Source organism: Nerophis lumbriciformis, linkage group LG30 (genome assembly GCF_033978685.3).
Source record: "Nerophis lumbriciformis linkage group LG30, RoL_Nlum_v2.1, whole genome shotgun sequence".
Lineage (NCBI taxonomy): Eukaryota > Metazoa > Chordata > Actinopteri > Syngnathiformes > Syngnathidae > Nerophis > Nerophis lumbriciformis.
This window is the reverse complement of record NC_084577.2, coordinates 17,433,537-17,446,805: the sequence shown is the minus strand read 5'-3', so window position 1 is coordinate 17,446,805 and position 13,269 is coordinate 17,433,537. Positions and strand designations below refer to the sequence as shown.

Below are 13,269 nucleotides of genomic sequence, written 5' to 3'. Positions count from 1 at the left end.
AAAGCTCACGAAAAAAGTAGCGTTTTTTTGTCCGGAATATACAGTACTTTAGTTAGTTACTATGAAATATTTTTAGTTCTATAATCGGATCGGATCAGGATTGGAATCCAAAAATGTTGATCGGGAAATAAAAAAGGGTAAAATAATCCAATGTATTGTATTTTTTTCTTTTCCCGAGCTGATAACAATATAGTAAATATACTTCAAAATGATGTGGGCGCGACCAACAGTCCAAGTCGAATTTGGAGTAAAGTTGCGGTGATTGGATAAAATTGGCATGGGTGTGAAGAAATGGTCGGGATTGACTGAATTTGTGATCGCAACATTGCAAGCGTCGTTAAAGGACTGACTGGTGTGCATTCTAAATCATGGCTCAGACTCGTCAGATAAATCAGCGTTTTGTAGGAAGCAGGGCTGTTATATATAGCCGTCTGGCTGTGGATCAAGAGTGGTTTGATTACAGCCGCCATCAATAAAGTCCTATTTATTGGTCATGTTGAACACAGCAGTGCCATCCAGTGGCAGGCTATTCTTAAGCAGACGATGTCGAGGAAGAAAACGATGCCACAGTTAAATGTACTTTCTTCGGAATAATAGAAATGTAAACTTTACCTGTCAACCCATTCAGGGGGGCGGTGCGAGGTCGACATCAACGAGTGTGAGAGCAACCCTTGTCACCATGGAGGCACTTGTGTTGACCAATCACATGGCTTCACCTGTCACTGTCTGCCTGGCTGGGTGGGGCCTAACTGTGAGATCCGTAAGTCAGCCTGTCAAAATACTCATGTTCAATACAAGCGGGAGGTAAACTGTTGGTGTGTGTGTGTGTGTGTGTGTGTGTGTGTGTGTGTGTGTGTGTGTGTGTGTTTCAGACCTGCAATGGAAGCCACAGCACTCGGAGGAAACTCTGACTAACATGCCCCGCCATTCCCTTTACATCATCATCGGAGCGTTGTGTGTGGCCTTCGTCCTCATGCTCATCATCCTCATCGTGGGCATCTGTCGCATCAGCCGCATCGAGTACCAGGGCTCGTCACGCCACGCCTACCAGGAGTTCTACAACTGCCGCAGCATAGACAGCGAGTTCAGCAACGCCATCGCTTCCATCCGCCACGCCAGGCCAGTGACTGCGCTTCACTTCCCATGCTAGGAGTCTTTGTAGGATCAAGTCAGTGCAGTTGGAATTTTGTGTCGGGCGTCTAGGATTGAACGCAATCAGTCGACGTCTGATTTGTTCCGATTAAAAATATATTTTCCCGATAGAAAAGACAAAGTGAAAACAGGAGTATATAAGCTAGCAAGTGCTGCTGTGCAAAAACCTCATCCACAATGCCTCAAAGGGGAACTGCAATATTTTGGGGAATTTTACCCATCGTTCACGATCCTTATGTGAGACAAGAACACACACGTCTTTCTTTTTGCTGTGTATTCTAAAGAAGGATGTAACGATAAACGGTTTTAATGATAACTGCGGTAAAACTCCCGACGTAGTAGTAGTGCCTGTGAGGAGGCGTGGCCTGCGGAGCTGCAGCGAGGCGGGGTGTGCCGGGGCCGGTGTTGTACCGAAATCTGTTACCCATCGGAATTTGTAACTCCAGGGGGCGATGTTCCCATGACGTTTGTTTGATGGTTAAACGGCAAGCCCAAAGAGGAGGAGAAGAAGAACGCTTGCATAAATGGCGTAAACTATCCTTAATGCTGAAACGTCAGTTGTCAGAATTTCAGCATTAATAAATTACACATATTCTGGAAATCAATGACTTACTTTCATTATAGTATGAGTCCATTGTATCAGCTGTTGATTCTCTCTCACACACATACATACTGACAACTGACGTTTCAGCATTAAGGATAGTTTACGCTATTTACGCGATACAATGGACTCATACTATAATGAAAGCAAGTCATTGATTTCCTATTTACGCCTTTTACGCAAGCGTTCTTCTTCTCCTCCTCTTTGGGCTTGCCGTTTAACCATCAAACAAACGCCATGGGAACATCGCCCCCTGGAGTTACAAATTCCGATGGGTAACAGATTTCGGTACAACACCGGCTCCGAGATTGGCGACAGGTGCGTAGATGGCCCACTTCGGCGCAGTTGTGTGATCACCTGTCACTCTACAAAAGGGCAGCAGCAGAGAAGGACGTGGTTGGTGAAGTCGGAGTTAATGAGAGAGAGAGAACCCGAGATCGAACCCGAGCGAGAGCGAGACAGAGAAGCGGAATGCTGAAAAGCAACCGGCAGAGCGAGACGGGCACGAGAGGCGAGTGCTAAAAAGCAGAGAAGAAGTTTTATTGCAAAATAAACAAAATCTCCAAACAGTCAAGCCTGTCATGTCCGTCATTGGTGGTCCAAGGACCCCGGAGGAGCGAGACCTCCACAGTGCCGTTTTAAATTAAAAATGGTCGAAAAACCCCAGATTGATGACTGCACTATGATAAACTCACAGACTGACTGGCGCCGGTTCGCTAGCTTAAATGCTAACATGAAAACAAGAGACATTAACGTATTTCTTCGTTAAAAAAATACTGTCATACTGTCTAAGTAAGAACCTACAAGCTGTGCTCTGTTAGAATGATAAATGATAAATGGGTTGTACTTGTATAGCGCTTTTCTACCTTCAAGGTACTCAAAGCGCTTTGACACTACTTCCACATTTACCCATTCACACACACATTCACACACTGATGGAGGGAGCTGCCATGCAAGGCGCTAACCAGCACCCATCAGGAGCAAGGGTGAAGTGTCTTGCTCAGGACACAACGGACATGACGAGGTTGGTACTAGGTGGGGATTGAACCAGGGACCCTCGGGTCGCGCACGGCCACTCTTCCACTGCGCCACGCCGTCCCAACAGAGTGATCGTTCTATACCAGGGGTCACCAACCTTTTTGAAACCAAGAGCTACTTCTTGGGTACTGATTAATGCGAAGGGCTACCAGTTTGATACACACTTACATAAATTGCCAGAAATAGCCAATTTGCTCAATTTACCTTTAACTCTATGTTATTATTAATAATTAATGATATTTATCTTTGTGGAAACACTGATCATCTTAATGATTTCTCACAATAAATATATATAGAAACAGATAAATATCAATATGCAACACTTTATTTTTATATTTTCTCTAAGTGCACATTTTTCAAATTGAACATTTTCAAATGATCACTTCTAAGACAGTCTTGTGAAATCACAATATCCCATTTTAACTAGCTAGCCACTAACATTTTTTAACAAATCATGAATTACTTTGCACCATGTTTGTACAAATAATAACTCATGTAAAATACAAAAGTCAACTCTCAAATTTTTAAATAAATCATGTCACACTTTGAACTGGACACCAAATCTGTTATCTGTTTCTTTGTCAGTTAGTGAAGACCAAGTCTTTAAAATATTTTCTTGGATTTTCAAATTCTATTTGAGTTTTGTCTCTCTTAGACTTAAAAATGTCAAGCAAAGCGAGACCAGCTTGCTAGAAAATAAATAAAATTTAAAAAATAGAGGCAGCTCACTGGTAAGTGCTGCTATTTGAGCTATTTTTAGAACAGGCCAGCGGGCTACTCATCTGGTCTTTACGGGCTACCTGGTGCCCACGGGCACCACGTTGGTGACCCCTGGTCTATACTGAGAGGAATACAAGACAGGGGTGTTTTTATGGTGCGTTCAAGGACCCCTGAACAGAGTAGGATGCCACAAGGCCCGCCAGAAATAATAAATAATATTAGTAATAGATTTTGTTACGCACTTTTCATTTAAATACATCTTAAAGTGCTACAGTACAAACAAATATTTACAACAATTAAAGGAAAATGCAAACAAAATTATGGCTGCTGTCCTTTCTTCAGTGGTGGTCTTACAAGACGCTCAGTTGCAAGTATCCGTCCATTTTCTACCACTTGTCCCTCTCGGTAATACATAGAAATAACAGTTTCAGTCCGAAGTTTGCGTTGCATGATGAAACACGAGCTGAAGCCGGCGAATGCGGACGTAAATCTTTGCCAACAAAAGTTGTAATGGCTTCTCTTCTGTAATAAATCGGGTAATAATATTATGTTAGTAAGATCCTCACCTTCTTTTGTTTTGCCCCGGAATACTCGTTGTTGGTAGCTAAACTAACTACCGGGGCAGGGCGTGGGGGTGATGGAGAATCTATATCAGGGGTCCCCAAACTTTTTGACTCTGGGGCCGCATTGGGTTAAAACAATTTGGGGCCAGGCTGTATATATATATATATATATATATATTTATGTATATTCCTCGCGCACTAATTGACTAAAAGAGCACGCACTTGCCACTGATGATGTCACGTTATCGATGGGAAAATGCATTTTTAGACAACATGATTTGCCTGAGTGGCTAGGAGACACCGTGAGTAACAAGCGGTAGAAAATGAATTAGAAAGGACAGATTAAAAAAAAAAAAAAAAATGTATATATATATATTTATTTTATTTTTATTTTTTTTAACTTGGGACTTCCCGCTGGCTATTTTATGCACTGTGAATCGATTTAGCTAAAAATGAAAATCTATTATTTTACATAGCTCTACTTGTTACGTAAACGTAAAATAACATTGTAAAAATGATCCGGATCAGTCCGAAAATATCATCATATGTTACTGATCCCATTTCTGATATTTCCTGCAGGTTTAATGAAAATGTGTCCATAATTTTTCTAGCTATCTAAATCAGAATTAGAGAAACTGAGTGAACGCTGTTTTCAGTCATCCAGTTTTTTTGTCTCTGCGGGTGGAGGCGAGGCCGCTCGGAATGTATACAGAGAAGCAGAGGCTCGCATTGAAAACATAAAGTAACGCTGTAAAAATGGAAAAAAAAACTCATAAATTGTTCCTTAACGTAGTTCTGACATTTCCTGAAAGTTTTACCTAAATCTTTGAGTTATGTTGCTAACTAACCAACAGACAGACCATAACTCCACCTAACGGTGGTAATCTTTGTCCAGATTCTCACTACAATTAAGTGTTTCTTCCTTGGTCCATGTGCCACCCTTCTACAAAATGGATGGAAATAAGTCCTGCAAAACGCAATGTTGATTTTTTTTTCTGTTTTCCTTTCAGATTTGGCAAGAAGTCCCGGCCTGCCATGTACGACGCCACTCCCATCAACTACGAAGACTACAGTCCGGATGACAAACCTTTGGTTACTCTGATAAAAACGAAGGATTTGTAAAACACAGCAACTCACCACATGTTGCACACGTACACACAGGCGTGTATTGGAAAGTCAGTCTGAATGTAGAATTAGAGAATACGAAAGCAAAGATCCCAAAATCCAATACAGGTGGTCCTCGTTTCACATTATTGGTTAAAAAAACACGCTTCCATGAATTCATTAAAAAAGTAGTTTGCGTCCGTAAGCACAAGACTGGTTTGTCTACACTGAGGAAGGAAAACATTGCTTATTAGTAGAGATGTCCGATAAATGCGTTAAAATGTAATATCGGAAATGATCGGTATCGTTTTTTTTATTATCGGTATCGTTTTTGTTTTTGTTGTTGTTTTTTTTTTTTTATTAAATCAACATAAAAAACACAAGATACACTTACAATTAGTGCACCAACCCAAAAAACCTTCCTCCCCCATTTACACTCATTCACACAAAAGGGTTGTTTCTTCCTGTTATTAATATTCTGGTTCCTACATTATATATCAATATATATCAATACAGTCCGCAAGGGATACAGTCCGTAAGCACACATGATTGTGTGTGCTGCTGGTCCACTAATAGTACTAACTTTTAACAGTTAATTTTACTAATTTTCATTAATTACTAGTTTCAATGTACCGGTAACTGTTTTTATATTGTTTTACTTTCTTTTTTATTCAAGGAAATGTTTTTAATTTATGTATCTTATTTTATTTTATAATTTTTTTTAAAAGTACCTTATCTTCACCATACCTGGTTGTCCAAATTAGGCATAATAATGTGTTGATTCCACGACTGTATATCGGTTGATATCGGTATCGGTAATTAAAGAGTTGGACAATATCGGAATATCGGATATCGGCAAAAAGCCATTATCGGACATCCCTACTTATTAGTTAACTTTTTGCGCTTCATTGTGTCTTGTAGGTTATGTCTCGGATGGCAGTGCGCCAAAGAAAAGGAAAGTGTAAAAAATGAAAGAGATAAAAAGCTCAGAGAGGGGAATTGTGCTCGACTGTCGCGATCATTAAGGATGTAATTTTTGAGCACGTTAAATGACACCTAAGCAGCGTCACATTATTGGGATTGAGACTAAAAGATTGTTTGGAATCTTGAAAAGTAATAAAGTAAGGGATGTTTTTTGCGGTCTTAGGCTAATTAGCAAAACTAAAAGTTCAAGGTGGGGATGAGAAATCAGTTGGTTCGGATTATTGAAAGCGTAAAATGTACATAAGGAATCGTTGTCTTTTTTTTGTAGGCGTATCTTAGAACAGTCGATTATTTGACAATTCCATTTGGAGAAGGCGACTGTCAACCTCACAGTCAAATCGTCGGACGTTGAACCCGACCAGTCGGCTCAGTCAACAAATGTCTCTCACTGCCCCCCTCTGGCAACGGTGCGGAAACTGTTACCTCTTTTAGATACAGTGGAATCTCGATTTACAAATTGTATTGGTTCTTGAACAGGGTTCGTAAATAAAAAAGTTTGTATATTGAAGCAAATTTCTCCATCGGAAACAATGTAAACACGAAAAGTGGGTTCCAGCCTCAACAAAAGTTCATATTTTAGTAAAATATTGTACACTGTAGACAATATAAAGTGCTTTACATTACTGTATATCAAACAAACATAACATGGGGGTGATGAATCAACTACCTATGTGATGACACAGTCAAAACAACAACAACTAGCTGAAATGTCGCCATGCTAAAATCACACACACACTGTCACTAGCTTTGTGGTGCACTCTACCAGCCAGGTTGCTACAATGATTAGGACTAAATAAAACAATCAACTTTATCTTGTCAGTCAATCTTCTTTGCGTGCAGAAGAAGGGAAAGGGAGGCAGTGTTGACAACGCTGTGGATACTTTCTGAACGTTTCACTTGTCCATTGCTTTCTTTGGACTCATATTAAGCTAGAAAAAAACAGACAAATGTTGGAAAAAGGCTAAAAATAACACAGCTTGTGCTGACTGAATGAACACTGGATGTGCTGCCGGGCACAACATGGCTGCTCTGCGAGACACGCAATGGGTGGAGGAAACATTCGTAGACTGAGACAAGGTCCGTACACCAAAGCGTATTTTTATCCGGTCTGTGGTTCGTGAACCGAAACGTTTGTACAATAAGTGTTTCTTAAATCGAGGTTCCGCCGTATATTTTATCGCTATATTTAGTCTATTTATGCCTGCATTGTCCTTTCCATCCTTACACTTTCCATCATTGTAACTGAGCTACTGAGTGGAACAATTTCCCTTGTGGATCATTAAAGTTTGTCTAAGTCTAAGTCTAGTCAAGTTCGGCTGTCTCAATGCGCAGTGCCAGAGCCTAAACCAGTGGTTCTTAACCTGGGTTCGATCGAACCCTATGGGTTCGGTGAGTTGGCCTCAGGGGTTCGGCGGAGTCTCCGCCACGGAGGTAAAGACACATCCGACTTATCGTGTAAATAAAAACTTCTCCCTATCGGCGTATTATGGATACCCCCCAAACAATGTTCCCTCTAATTTTCCATCTGATTTGCAGCTTTTTTGATTGATTTTTTGAAACGTCTACTAGCAGATTGCAAAGGAAGAGAATACATTACATGAAACAGTACAGTTTACACAGTACAGTACATATTCTGTAAAATTGACCACTACTCTTACTATTATGTTGGATCCACTATGGACTGGACTCTCACAATATTATGTCAGACCCACTCGACATCCATTGCATTCGGTCTCCCCTAGAGGGGGGGGTTACCCACATATGCGGTCCTCTCCAAGGTTTCTCATAGTCATTCACATCGACGTCCCACCGGGATGAGTTTTTCCTTGCCCTTATGTGGGCTCTGTACCGAGGATGTCGTTGTGGCTTGTGCAGCCCTTTGAGACACATGTGATTTAGGGCTATATAAATAAACATTGATTGATCATTGATTGATAAATGGTAACACCCGAATAAGTTTTTCAACTTGTTTAAGTCGGGGTCCACGTTAATCAATTCATGGTCATGTGTGTAAGGTGTGTAATTTGTTGTGAGTTCATGCACTGTGTTGGTTTTGTTCTTTGAACAAGGTGATGTTCATGCACGGTTCATTTTGTGCACCAGTAAAAAAACATATAACTTTTTCTTGAATTGAAAAAAACATGTTATTTTTCACTAAAGAAGGGTTCGGTGAATGCGCATATGAAACTGGTGGGGTTCGGTACCTCCAACAAGGTTAAGAACCACTGGTCTAAACTGACCCCAACAGGAGACGATACGAGGACCTAGCTGAACTACCCGATCTCTACATTGTTTATCAGAGTGTTTTAGCCTTTTTGAGTTGCAAAATGTCGCAAAGGAGATCTACTTATATGGATCCATTTTGCCCATAGTCTGCAAAATCTACCAAATCTGACTCGACCATGAAAATCCTTATCAAAGACAGTCCTACTCTTTGTTACTTGTTTCATTTATACCTTAAACGTAGAGTTTTATTGTAATTCATATCCCTCCCTACTAGTGTCTGTACAGTGTGACTGACCAAAGTCTTTATTTCGGAAAGAGTTCCGACTTACACTAAAACTTGCGTCGTTGATGACGGAACTCGTTCAAAAAGCCGAGGACCACCTGTATGTCTGTAGGTTCAATGAACAAATACGGAGGATCTATTTTCCTGTCGACGTTCACGCTTTTAAAGCTTTATTGTAGCATAAGAGCAGCAAGTTACGGACAAAGTACCATCAGTACCAGTAATCTGCGGGCACGGTTAGAGTGACGATTAGTCTGCACCCAACTGTCTGTCTTCAGTCGGAGCCTGCAACTCAGGAGCCCGATTTGTTAAAAAAAAACTAAACAATCAGACACAGCTGACAAGTCAGCACAGTTGTTGTAGAAATAGTTGTCACTGCGTACGCTGTATATTTTTCTATTTTAACTCGATCCTGCAGTAGGTTGCCTTACTTCATGCATGGTTAGATTTGATGTTCTCGCTGTAATATTTGAAGATCCTTTTCTTGGTGGCTATTTTTCCCCTGCAGATGTATTATTACTCTGTCCAGATTGTGCCAAATATTCTGTTGTGGTAAGTACAGTAGAACACACGTGGAAGACTATTAGTCACGCGGAACCTTGTTTTCTGCCTTTTTAGTAAATACTTACTGTCTTTGTTCTTTAAATGCAAGTTTCTCATTGGTGTATGAATCGTATAGAATGTACTATATTGCCACTTTATGTGCTTAAGTGAAACTTAGGCTAGAACGGGTGTGTCCAAAGTGTTGCCTGTAGCTATTAAAAAAAAAAAAAAACACATTAAAATGTGGAATTAAAGAGCAAACAGGTGTAATGCAACAAGAACGTGTTGCAATTTTGACACTAATAACTAGGGCTGTCAAATGGTTTAAATGTTTAATCGCGAGTAATCGCAGTTTATTCATAGTTAACTCAAAATTAATCGCAGATAGATATACTTTTTTATCATTAATAAGTGTACTCTTGGCCACAGGTGTCAAACTCAAGGCCCAGGAGCCAGATCTCGCACGCCACATAATTTTATGTGGTCAGCCAAAGCCTGGAAATAGTGCGTGTCAAAAAAGTATTTAAAAATGAAATAAAATAAAAATAATAATTTTAAAATGGTATATATATATATATATATATATATAATATTTAAAAAAAACTCATAAATTAATACAAAATAAATACATGACTTAATCTTTCTAACTAAATATATTTTTTCTATCAATTTTGACATGATGAACCCACCTCTCCACCTCTCACCCAAGATCCACACAGGAATGGGGCCATATGAATCCCTTCCCGGATTGAAACTTTTATTAGTAGATTGCACAGTACAGTACATATTCCGTACAATTGACCACTAAATGGTAACACCCGAATAAGTTTTTCAACTTGTTTAAGTCGGGGTCCACGTTAATCAATTCACGGTCGTGGTCCCTTTAACATTCTATTGATTTAACGTTGACCAACATTTAATTTTCCAGTGAGCGGCCCTCAGTGGAAACATTTTGGACACCCCCGGGCTAAAGACTAGGTGTGATTATAATCAGGGGCGCCATAAAGCCTGGCTGACAGAGACTCCCCAAAACAGGTTTGTGGTGGGTATTTTTTTTAACGGGGCCTAGAGTGTGCCCCTGATTATAATAAAGGTAGTTTTATTCAGTGTTTCCGTTCTACACTAACTCACTTGGAGTATCGTTACAGAATAGTTCCTGTGCTGGAAAGACCAATAAAGACTGATTATTACGTAACATCTGTGTTAAATAATGTCAAGATTAAAGTGAAACATGTCGGTCGAAAGCTGGTGTCTTGTTTGAACCAAGTGGATGATTTCCAAACACTTTGACTATCACTTTTTGTCTGCAGGTGGTAGACTGAGCGGTGTGGGAAGGCCCTTTTATGGAGTGTTGGTAATGGGAACAGCCTCAGTGACCTCAGGCTTTATCCAGATGTTCCCTGTGTAAACATGGCTCCACACAGACGGGGACTGCGTGCAGACGCATGTCGCACACGACAATTACAGACACGTCCATGTCCGCGCACACTCGCTGCAGTCTGGTATTTCACGGCTCGGACTTCAGCTTATGGTCAGAGCGGAAGGGGACTCGTTTTTACACAACTGTTATTTAGATGTGGGTTTTAGCAGGGCATAAACTTTCTGTGCCAGTGGTCTTCAACCTTTTCCAGGGCTAGGACCCCCAAACTGATAGAAAAAAGGAGCGGGGGCCCCCTACTTAAATGTCTTGTATGAGAATATGATTGTTTTTTTTACATTAAACTGCTCCTACAGGTACCTTGTTATTGTGCAATACTAACAATATTCAAATAATAACAGTATTGCGCCGCTAATAACTCGCTAGCAACTAAAACGTTAATCGCTAGCTAGACACTAGAAAGAAAAAAAAGTTTTAAATACAGACAAAAATTAACATCCATAATTGTCAAAACAACATGACTGTTGTTGACGCGCCAGAGGTGTGTACAAGACAGCTATTAAGGCGACAGTTTTCAGTGAATAAAAATCGGCTAGCAACATTTGTGTTAAAAAAAAAACAGTGTAGAGAAATGAGTGTAAAAAAAAATTCTGTGTAAAAAAAAATTTGGTGCACAACATTTTTTTGTAAAAAATTCAGTGGAAAAAAACTGCAAATATAAATTCAATGCAGGAATATTTGTTGCTTTAAAAATTAATACTGAAGCACCTCCTTGGCTGGTTCTAAGACAGAATCAGTCACTTCAGTTTTAATTTATCCGAAGTATTAAGTTTTGAAGCAACAAATACTTCAGCACGGATTTTTTTATACCAAATTTTTTCCTGCAATTAATATTTTTACACTTAATTTTTATACAATTATTTTTTTTACATTAAAATTTAGCACACTGTTTTTAAACTTGATTTTTTTATATAATGAAATTGTCAGCATTATTTGAAATATTCAGTTCTCATAATTCAAATGCAAAAAAATTCACTTACTGTACATAAATTCTAAGTTAAAAAAAAAAGTTCTCATAAAACAGAGATGAATTAACATCCATAATTGTCAAAACAACATGACTTGTACCCCAGGTGTGTACAAGACGGCTATTAAGGCGACAGTTTTCAGTGAAAAAAAATCGGCAAGCAACATTTGTCTGTTAAAAAAAATCAGTGTAGAGCAATTAGTGTAAAAAAAATTCTGTGTAAAAAAAAATTTGGTGCACAACATTTTTTTTGTAAAAAATTCAGTGGAAAAAAACTGCAAATATAAATTCAATGCAGGAATTTTTTTTTTTTTTAATTAATACTGACTGAAGCACCTCCTTGGCTGGTTCTAAGACAGAATCAGTCACTTCAGTCTTAATTTATCGGAAGTATTAAGTTTTGAAGCAACAAATACTTCAGCACCGATTTTTTTATACTGAATTTTTTTCTGCAATTAATTTTTTTACACTTAATTTTTATACAATTATTTTTTTTACATTAAAATTTAGCACACTCTGTTTTTAAACTCTAAATGTTTTATATAATGCAATTGTCAGCATTATTTGAAATATTCAGTTCTCAAAATTCAAATGCAAAAAAATTAACTTACATAAATTCTAAGTAAAAAAAAAAAGTTCTCATAAAACAGAGATGAATTAACATCCATAATTGTCAAAACAACAACATGACTTGTTGACGCGCCCCAGGTGTGTACAAGACAGCTATTAAGGCGACAGTTTTCAGTGAATAAAAATCGGCAAGCAATTAACATTTGTGTGTTTAAAAAAAATCAGTGCAGAGAAATGAGTGTAAAAAAAATTCTGTGTAAAAAAAAAATTTGGTGCACAAAATTTCTTTGTAAAAAATTCAGTGGAAAAAAACTGTAAATATAAATTCTGTGCAGGAATATTTGTTGCTTTACAAATTAGTACTGACTTTTAATAAATGAAGATTGAAGCACCTCCTTGGCTGGTTCTAAGACAGGATCGATCACTTAAGTCTTAATTTATCGGAAGTGAGTATTAAGTTTTGAAGCAACAAATATTTCAGCGCAGAATTTTTATACACTGATTTTTTTATACTGAATTTTTTTCTGCAATTAATTTTTTTACACTTAATTTTTATCTTTTTTTTTTTACACTAAAATTCAGCAAACTGTTTTTAAACACACACATTTTGCTCACATTTTTTTTTGTTTGAAATATTTAGTTCTCAAAATTCACTTACATATATTCAAAGTAAAAAAAAAAAAAAGCTTTCATAATACAGACAGGAATTTACATTCATAATTGTCAAAACAACAACTTGACTGTTGTTGACGCGCTCCAGGTGTGTACAAGACACCTATAGTGACAGCCATGAAGGCAATAATTCGACCCGAACGATTCATTCAATTTCATTTGTAAATGTGGGAAAAATATAGACTATTTACCACTGAAGTACATTTTGTTGGTTTAAATAAAATCATTGTGTTACTTACAACAGCGTTAAATTTTAACACTAAAAAATGCTCACTTGGGACACTCTTTACCTGAATATTCATTAATATTTAACAATGTCACACAATAGCTAAACCTCCGACTAGTGAGCTGTCCGAAATTTCCGCGAGTCCCTGAAAGCAGCACCAGGCGCGCACTCTCCACGCGGGG

General features: G+C 38.4%; 1 protein-coding gene across 1 annotated transcript in view; it reads left to right on the top strand.

The window, feature by feature from the left end:
- The window catches only part of dner (delta/notch-like EGF repeat containing), a 114,986-nt gene extending 104,528 nt beyond the window's left edge, over positions 1-10,458 (top strand). The window contains exons 11-13 of the mRNA XM_061925682.1: positions 629-760; positions 873-1,119; positions 5,085-10,458. Of these exons, the coding sequence (XP_061781666.1) occupies positions 629-760; positions 873-1,119; positions 5,085-5,196 (491 nt within the window). The 3' untranslated portion in view covers positions 5,197-10,458. The remainder of the gene's footprint in view (positions 1-628; positions 761-872; positions 1,120-5,084) is intronic.
- The last annotated feature ends 2,811 nt before the right edge of the window (positions 10,459-13,269 follow it).